Here is an 8547-nt window from a genome sequence, read left to right as displayed (position 1 = left end):
ATCATCATTGAATCCTAGTTTGTCCTTCATAAGGTACCTTAGCACACGAGAGGGGATACGCCTATCAATTATGTTGACTAAATTCTCATTCAAAGGGACAAGAAGAACTACACTACTATATAATTGTGACCAATTCAAGCACAAAAGATCATGCAAAGTCCCATTCCAGTCTCCTTTTATTAACTGAATCTCATGACATCCACATTGATAGCAGGATTTATGAGAAGCGCGGTACTCAGTCCTAATATACACAGCCAATCCCCAGGCCCTAGGGATGGCATCACGTTTCAACATTATTGGCTTCTTAAAACCAGTCATAAGGAACCCAGATGAGTGCCTCATATTAGAAACCAGAGTTTCCGAGCACAAAAGAATATCATACTGTCTAGATGCAACTGTAAGGTCTTGAATATTTTTGCCTGAAGACCACGAATATTGCAATAAAGAAGACGACATTGACGAAATCTAGGACGTACGGGTCCCGGATTTCGCTCAATGTCTCCAGACAGCATAAGTATTAATAGAAATAAAAAAGAGACATCATACTTAAAAACTAGATTAACAAGAATTATAACAAAAAACAACATGTACAGAATTATAACTAAAGTGATTGATGAAACCCACAGACTATAGTACAAAGTCGGAAAAACTGGTCAACATGGAGGAGCCGATATACCATGCAAGGCTAAATACCCTCCAGATAGCCACTTCAACTGAATGGAGTACAGTAAAGAGAGTATATATATATATATATATATATATATATATATATATATATATATATATATATATATATATATATATATATATATATATATATATATATATATATATATATATATATATATATATATAGTGTTTATGAGCATAATGAGATTAAATGGGAAAAATTGATGTAAAATGATATCCTATTTATACAGGAAAATGTGATTTCTAATTTTTCTATTTCCTGATTACTCCAGATAAATTTGATTTTGGGAGTGAGGACAATATAAAATTAACAGGAAAGAGACCAGAGCTTAGGTTTGAATTTGATCCTTGGGTAAAGACAATTAAGAAGGGGGGATATAAAAAGTAGAATAGCTCCAACGTTATTCCTGTGTGTCGTAAGAGGCGACAAAAAGCGACGGGACGAGGGGGGTGGGAACCCCCTCTCCTGTATCTTCATCCAGTGAGAAATCAACAAAGAGATGGAGCTGGGGGGAGAGTGACTGCTCCATGCACTCTAGTTTTTGGGTTTTTGAATGTACGTGGATATAGTACGATAGAGAGTAAAAGATGTGAAATTGGAAGTATGTTTAGGAATAGAAGGATGGATATATTGGCCTTGTGTGAGACAAAGATAAAAGGAAAGGGTGAAGTGATGTTTGGTGAAATGTCTGGTAGAGTGTCTGGGATTGAAAGGGGAAGAGCGAGAGAGGGTGTAGCTTTATTACTGAGTGAATGGAGGACAGGTAAAGTAGTGGAATGGAAGGAGATATCATCTAGGTTAATGTGGGTAAGGGTTAGGTTGGGTAGGGAATGTTGGGCGTTTGTCAGTGCGTATGGGCCAGATAGTGAGAAAAGTGAAGAAGAGCGGACTGAGTTCTGGAATGAATTAACTAGGTGTGTTGAAGGACTGGGTGGAAGAAATTATGTAGTTGTCATGGGTGATATAAATGCTAGAGTGGGCGCTGGAGAGGTAGAAGGTGTCAGTGGGAAGTATGGCGTACCAGGTGAAAATGAGAGTGGTGAAAGACTGATAGATATGTGTGTTGAGCAAGATATGGTGATAAGTAATAGCTTTTTCAAGAAGAAACATAAAAATAAATATGCATGGGTAAGAGTGGCAAATGGAAGAGTAGTAGAAAGGGCATTAGTGGATTATGCGTTGATAACTAAAAGAATGTTTGGAAGATTAAAAGACGTTCACGTGTTTAGGGGTATGGCTAACGGAATGTTTGATCATTTTTTTGTGGAAGGAAAATTAGTTGTAGCAAAGAGTGGGGGAATAGAGTAGGTGGATGTAAAAGGGAGCTAGTGAGGGTTGAAGAGCTAATAAAACCGCGGTTAAAAGTAAATATCAGTAAAGGTTGAAAATGATATATGACGAAGTGAAAGTAAGAGAAACTGGCTATTTAGAGGAGGAGTGGAAGTTAGTAAAAGAAAATTTTGTTGGGATTGCAAGTGATGTGTGTGGTAAGATGGTTGTTGGAGGCAGCATGAGGAAGAGCAGTGAATGGTGGAATGAAGGAGTGAAGGTAAAAGTGAAAGAGAAAAAAGAGGGTTTTTGAAGAATGGCTGCAGAGTAATAGTGTAGAGAAGTATGAACAATATAGAGAGAAAAATGTGGAAGTAAAGTGCAATGTACGTGAGGCAAAGAGGGCATATGACTTGAGGCGGGGTTAGGGATTGGGTCATTCATATGAAGAGAATAAAAAGAAGTTTTGGAAAGAGTTGAAGAAAGTAAGGAAGGCTGGCTCAAGAATTGAAGAGAAAGTGAAAGATGGATATGGAAGGTTGTTAAAAGGAGAGGAGGCAAGGAAAAGATGGGCAGAATATTTTGAAAATTTACTGAATATTGAGGATAATAGGGAGGCAGATGTAATTGCTGTTGCAGGTGTTGAGGTGCCAGTGATGGGAGATGAGAATGAGAGAGAGATTACAATAGATGAAGTGAGGAGAGCACTAGATGAAACGAGAGAAGAAAAAGCGTCTGGTATGGATGGTGTGAGAGCTGAGATGTTGAAGGAAGGGGGTGTGACTGTACTTGAATGGTTGATGAAATATTTTAATATATGTTCTGTGTTGTCAATGGTACCAGTAGATTGGGTTTGTGCATGTATTGTACCACTATATAAGGGTAAGGGAGATGTGCATGAGTGTTGTAATTCAAGAGGTATTAGTTTGTTAAGCGTAGTTGGAAAAGTGCAGGGTAGAGTAAAGATTAATAGGATTAAAGATAAAACAGAGAATGCAATCTTAGAAATAGAGGTTGGTTTTTAAAGAGGTAGGGGTTGTATGAATCAGATTTTTACAGTAAGGCAGATATGCGAGAAATATTTAGCAAAAAGTAAGGAGGTGTATGTTGCGTTTATGGATCTGGAGAAAGCTTATGATAGAGTTGATAGGGAAGCAATGTGGAATGTGATGAGGTTATATGGAGTTGGTGGAAGGTTGTTCCAAGCAGTGAAAAGTTTCTACAAAGGTAGTAAAGCATGTGTTAGGATAGGAAATGAAGTGAGTGATTGGTTTCCGGTGAGATTGGGGCTGAGACAGGGATGTGTGATGTCACCGTGGTTGTTTAACTTGTATGTTGATGGAGTGGTGAGAGAGGTGAATGCTTGAGTGCTTGGACGAGGATTAAAACTGGTAGACGAGAATGACCATGAATGGGAGGTAAATCAGTTGTTGTTTGCGGATGATACTGTACTGGTTGCAGACAGAGAAGAGAAGCTTGGCCAATTAGTGACAGAATATGGAAGAGTGTGTGAGAGAAGGAAGTTGAGAGTTAATGTGGGGAAGAGTAAGGTTATGAGATGTACGAGAAGGGAAGGTGGTGCAAGGTTGAATATCATTTTGAATGGAGAGTTATTTGAGGAGGTGGATCAGTTTAAGTACTTGGGGTCTGTTGTTGTAGCAAATGATGGAATGGAAGCAGATGTACGTCAGAGAGTGAATGAAGGTTGCAAAGTGTTGGGGGCAGTTAAGGGAGTAGTAAAAAATAGAGGGTTGGGCGTGAATGTAAAGAGAGTTCTATATGAGAAAGTGATTGTACCAACTGTGATGTATGGATCGGAGTTGTGGGGAATGAAAGTGACGGAGAGACAGAAATTGAATGTGTTTGATATGAAGTGTCTAAGGAGTATGGCTGGAGTATCTCGAGTAGATAGGGTTAGGAACGAAGTGGTGAGGGTGAGAACGGCTGTAAGAAATGAGTTAGCAGCTAGAGTGGATATGAATGTGTTGAGGTGGTTTGGCCATGTTGAGAGAATGGAAAATGACCGTCTGCTAAAAAAGGTGATGAATGCAAGAGTTGATGGGAGAAGTACAAGAGGAAGGTCAAGGTTTGGGTGGATGGATGGAGTGAAGGAAGCTCTGGGTGATATTAGGATAGATGTGAGAGAGGCAAGAGAGCGTGCTAGAAATAGGAATGAATAGCGAGCGATTGTGACGCAGTTCCGTAGGCCCTACTGCTGCCTCCGATGCCTTAGATGACCGCGGAGGTAGCAGCAGTAGGGGATTCAGCATTAGGAAGCTTCATCTGTGGGGGATAATGTGGGAGGGTGGGCTGTGGCACCTTAGCAGTACCAGCTGAACTCGGTTGAGTCCCTTGTTAGGCTGGAGGAACGTAGAGAGTAGAGGTCCATTTTTTGTTTTTGTTTCATTTGTTGATGTCGGCTACCCCCCAGAATTTGGGGAAGTTCCTTGGTATATGGATGGATGGATTTTCATTAGATTTAGTTTTCTTTTATATCGACATAAAATTTTTTTAAGGGTTTGGATCTCCTACCTTGTATAAAAAATTTACAAAATTTTCACGAAGAAGAGAATTTAGGAATTCACCAATGTCATGGTTAGTGAGTGATAATTCATTGGTTAACGAAAATCAATAGCATGTTCTGAAGTACACTTTGTTTTCTTAGATTCATTATTCAAGACAAAGCCTGCACTGTTTATAGACGACTCCTGTTGCAGCAGCATCCACCAGGTCCATTAATCTTAGCACTTCTATTTTGGAAATAGTTGTATATACGGAATAGGAATTCCTATGACCAGGCAATTAGGCTTATTTCAAAAGGGTGCCTCATTATGTTTCAGAGAAGGATTTCAATCAAAGAGTGAGAGAGGGGTATGATTTGAGCAAGGGTTATTGACAAAGAAGATATATTTTTGACCCACTCAAGTACTTTACCAGAGTTCCAATCCAAAACCGCTAATCCTCCTCTGTCAAAAATCCTGACCATACTTTGTATAGATAATACAATTCACTATTTACAATTCACACACTGCATCATATATATATATATATATATATATATATATATATATATATATATATATCTATCTATCTATCTATCTATCTATCTATCTATCTATATATATATATATATATATATATATATATATATATATATATATATATATATATATATATATATATATATATATATATATATATATATATATATATATATATACACACACACATATATATATATATATATATATATATATATATATATATATATATATATATATATATATATATATATATACATATATAATGTACAGCGTTCCCTCGAATATCACGCTAGATAGGGACAGAGACCACTTGTGATATTCGAAAATCTGAAAAAGTGGGACAAAACCCGTATTTTTACTTTATATAATTTTTTATAGGCTTTTTAAAACCATCCCTGTAATGTTTATAACCCACTCTTTACTATATTAATAATAATAGAATGATTGTAACCCTTATTTGGGTTGTAAAGTAAACTATTACAGTTCAGTACTTTACATAAATACACTTGTAACACTAGAGAGTTAATCAAGTACCACCATGCAACAAGTTAGTTACTGTGGCAATACATGTAGTTTATATACATACCTATGAAAAAAAAATCGATTTTTAAAAAGAAATAAAAAATTAAACAAATAAATAATTGTTAAAAAATAAGAAAATTAAATAATTTGAAGCAAGTAGAGAAAGAGAGAGAGAGAACATTTACAATATGTACATATGTGTAAAAAAAATGAAAGAACTTTTACAATACGTACATACGTATGAAAAGGAAAAAAAAATAGTTTTTATCTGAAACAAAAATTACCAAATAGAGACGCAAATAATTATTAATATAAAAAAAAAAACCTATATTTTTTGTGCTTACCATGGAAGAAGAACACTTCAACATGGATGATGAAGGATTCTAAAAGTTGAATGATTGACTTGGCTATGAAGATGACAACGATGATACGATGAGGATGATGATGATGATTTGACTGCGCAATTGATATTATGATGATGACTGCTTTTATGACTTTTCTGAAGTTGGGGGCACCGTATCCTCTAGCACCGCCTCCTGAACTTCAGCTGCAAGAACTTTTTTTCGGCTCTTGTGGAGCATGGTGATCGGTAATTGCCGTCGTTCTTTCTTAATTTTTTCTAAAACGACCTTATACGGCTGCTTACCGCCATCCAGATTGTTGCACAATTGCAGACACCGTATCATATCATCGTCACATTCTCGTGGAAGTGCTTACGCCTCTTTCAATAACCTGCAAATGGTCGAGAGCCGTTCTAAGGTTAGGCTTAGGTCAGGATCCTCTTTTTCTCTTTCTTCCGAATCTTCTTCCTCTTTGCTAGCTGACTTTGTTAGAACTTGTAAGATCTCTTCAGTTAGTTCTTGGGAGTGGCAGTCAAGTAGTTCGTCGATGTCGTCCGTGGTCATGCCGGCAAATCCTTCATCACCAAGGAGAGCAACCAACTTCACAGCTTTTTAACCGCCGAATGCTTGATTTTGGCAGGCCCGAATCCTACGTCATCGAGGATGATCTCAGGCCACAACTTCTTCCAGCTGGCGTTAATGGTGGAGGGCTTCATCTCTTCCAACGCCTTCTGGATATTTTCAAGGCACGTAGCAATCGTGTACGTGTGCCAGTATGCCTTCACGTTGAAGTCTTATTGTGCATGCACATCATTCACTTTAGCAACTAGGTCAGCCAGGGCATTTCTCGTGTAGAGAGCCTTAAACGCCCTAATAACTCCCTGGTCCATAGGATGAATTAGGGCGTAGTATTAGGTGTCAGAAACTCCACTTGGACCCCAGGGAACGTCAAATTTGTTGCTTGGCCACCAGCATAGTCCATAAGTAGCAGGACTTCAAACAGAAGGTTTTTTTTTTCCAAGAGGTAGACTTTGACCTGCGGGATAAAACATTGGTAGAACCTGTCATTTGTCAGTGCCTTCAATATCCAGTCCTTAGGATTGCTCATCCAATGGGCGGAAAGGCAATGTTGTTCTTAAACTTTAGCGCCCTTTGGTTTTGGTATTTATCAAAGAGTGCTGGCTTCAACATATACCCTGGGGCATTGCCACATATGGCAAGGGTCACACGATCCTTATAGGCTTTAAAGCCAGAGTCGCTGGCTTCCATTTTGAAAAGGAACGTACGCAATGGCATCCGTTTCCAAAATAAGCCAGTTTTGTCTATATTAAAAACTTGCTCGGGTAGATATTCGCCCTCATTCATAATATCTTGGAACATATCACGTACATATTCCTTGGCAGCCACCTTATCCCAAGAAGCCGCCTTACTAAGCATTGCTACGCTTTTGAGTCCGTATCGTTTCTGGAATTTGGCAAACCACCCTTTGCTAGTGACAAACTGTGCTTTTTTCTTTGTTGATCGGCTGGATGGGCCTGGTTGCGGATCGTCAGGGGTCTTCTTCGTCTTCTTCCATTTCTTCATCGCCTTTTTGTGGTTCCTGTGGTTCCTTGGCAGCATTCACTTTGTAAAATTTCCGCTCCTTTGTCTGGATCTTGCTCGTATCCAATTGAATATTTTTCTTTTTACAGTCGCTTATCTATATCGATAATGCCGTTTCCATCTTCACAATTGCCTTGTTCATTTGAGTTATAAATTGCTTTTATGTATTAATAAAGGTTATGGCACCAGTTCTCCTAATCCTAACCTCGTCTTTCTTTATAGAATGAACTGTGGATTCATTCACCCCAAAAGGGTGACAGACAGCTGCATAAGCTCTCCATTCCTTAAGCATATCAAGAAGTTTAATTTCCTCTAGGATAGACATCATCTTACGTTGCTTCTTAGGCATGCTGTCAGCCTTGGAGGTAGCAGGATGTTTAGGAGCCATTACAAAGGATTTACACTCGAATTAAGTTCATAAAAATCACAATGAAATCACACACGGCACAGATAAAATAAAAAACGCAATGCTGAATAACGTAGCAGAATGGAAGAAGCCCGTAACTGTTTAATGTTGTGATGTTCTCATTGGCCATCTCGTTCTACACCAGTCAAACACAGATCTCCTTATAAGTGACATCAGTCTCTCTCGCATAGAGGTTACACGACGCTTTTTGATGAGGCTAGCTAACCTAGAAACCAAGCTTATGGTGGCCGTGTTCCATTTATTATTTCTTTATTATATCTTAAAAATTTAGGTTATTACACATATATAATATTTTACATTTAACTACTGTTTTATTCTTCCTATAATAAAAGTAATATACAGAATACAGAATTTATCATATTTTAGTTATTTATATATTTAATTTTTGAATATTCGATTATCAAAGTTTTTATTGATCTATGGTGGAAGTCCGCGATATTATTATATTGAAAGACCTATGAAGTAGCGAATCTATGATAATCAAACCACGAAGTCGCGAGGGGTCACTGTATATATATATATATATATATATATATATATATATACATAATATTTTACACTCAACTACTGTTTTATTCTTCCTATAATAAAAGTAATATTTATAATACAGAATTTATGATTTTTTTATTATTTTTAATATTTAATTTTTGA

The 8547-nt window shown here is 37.3% G+C and overlaps 1 protein-coding gene across 1 annotated transcript; it reads right to left on the bottom strand.

The window, feature by feature from the left end:
- Positions 1-6971: 6971 nt before the first annotated feature.
- Positions 6972-7451, bottom strand: LOC137651020 (tigger transposable element-derived protein 1-like). The gene has a single exon (XM_068384159.1). The coding sequence runs from the start codon at positions 7449-7451 to the stop codon at positions 6972-6974; it is 480 nt and encodes a 159-aa protein (XP_068240260.1).
- Positions 7452-8547: the final 1096 nt, after the last annotated feature.

Source organism: Palaemon carinicauda, chromosome 12 (assembly GCF_036898095.1).
Source record: "Palaemon carinicauda isolate YSFRI2023 chromosome 12, ASM3689809v2, whole genome shotgun sequence".
Classification (NCBI taxonomy): Eukaryota; Metazoa; Arthropoda; class Malacostraca; order Decapoda; family Palaemonidae; genus Palaemon; species Palaemon carinicauda.
Note: the sequence above shows the minus strand (reverse complement) of the source record. Positions and strands in the feature narration are given on the sequence as shown.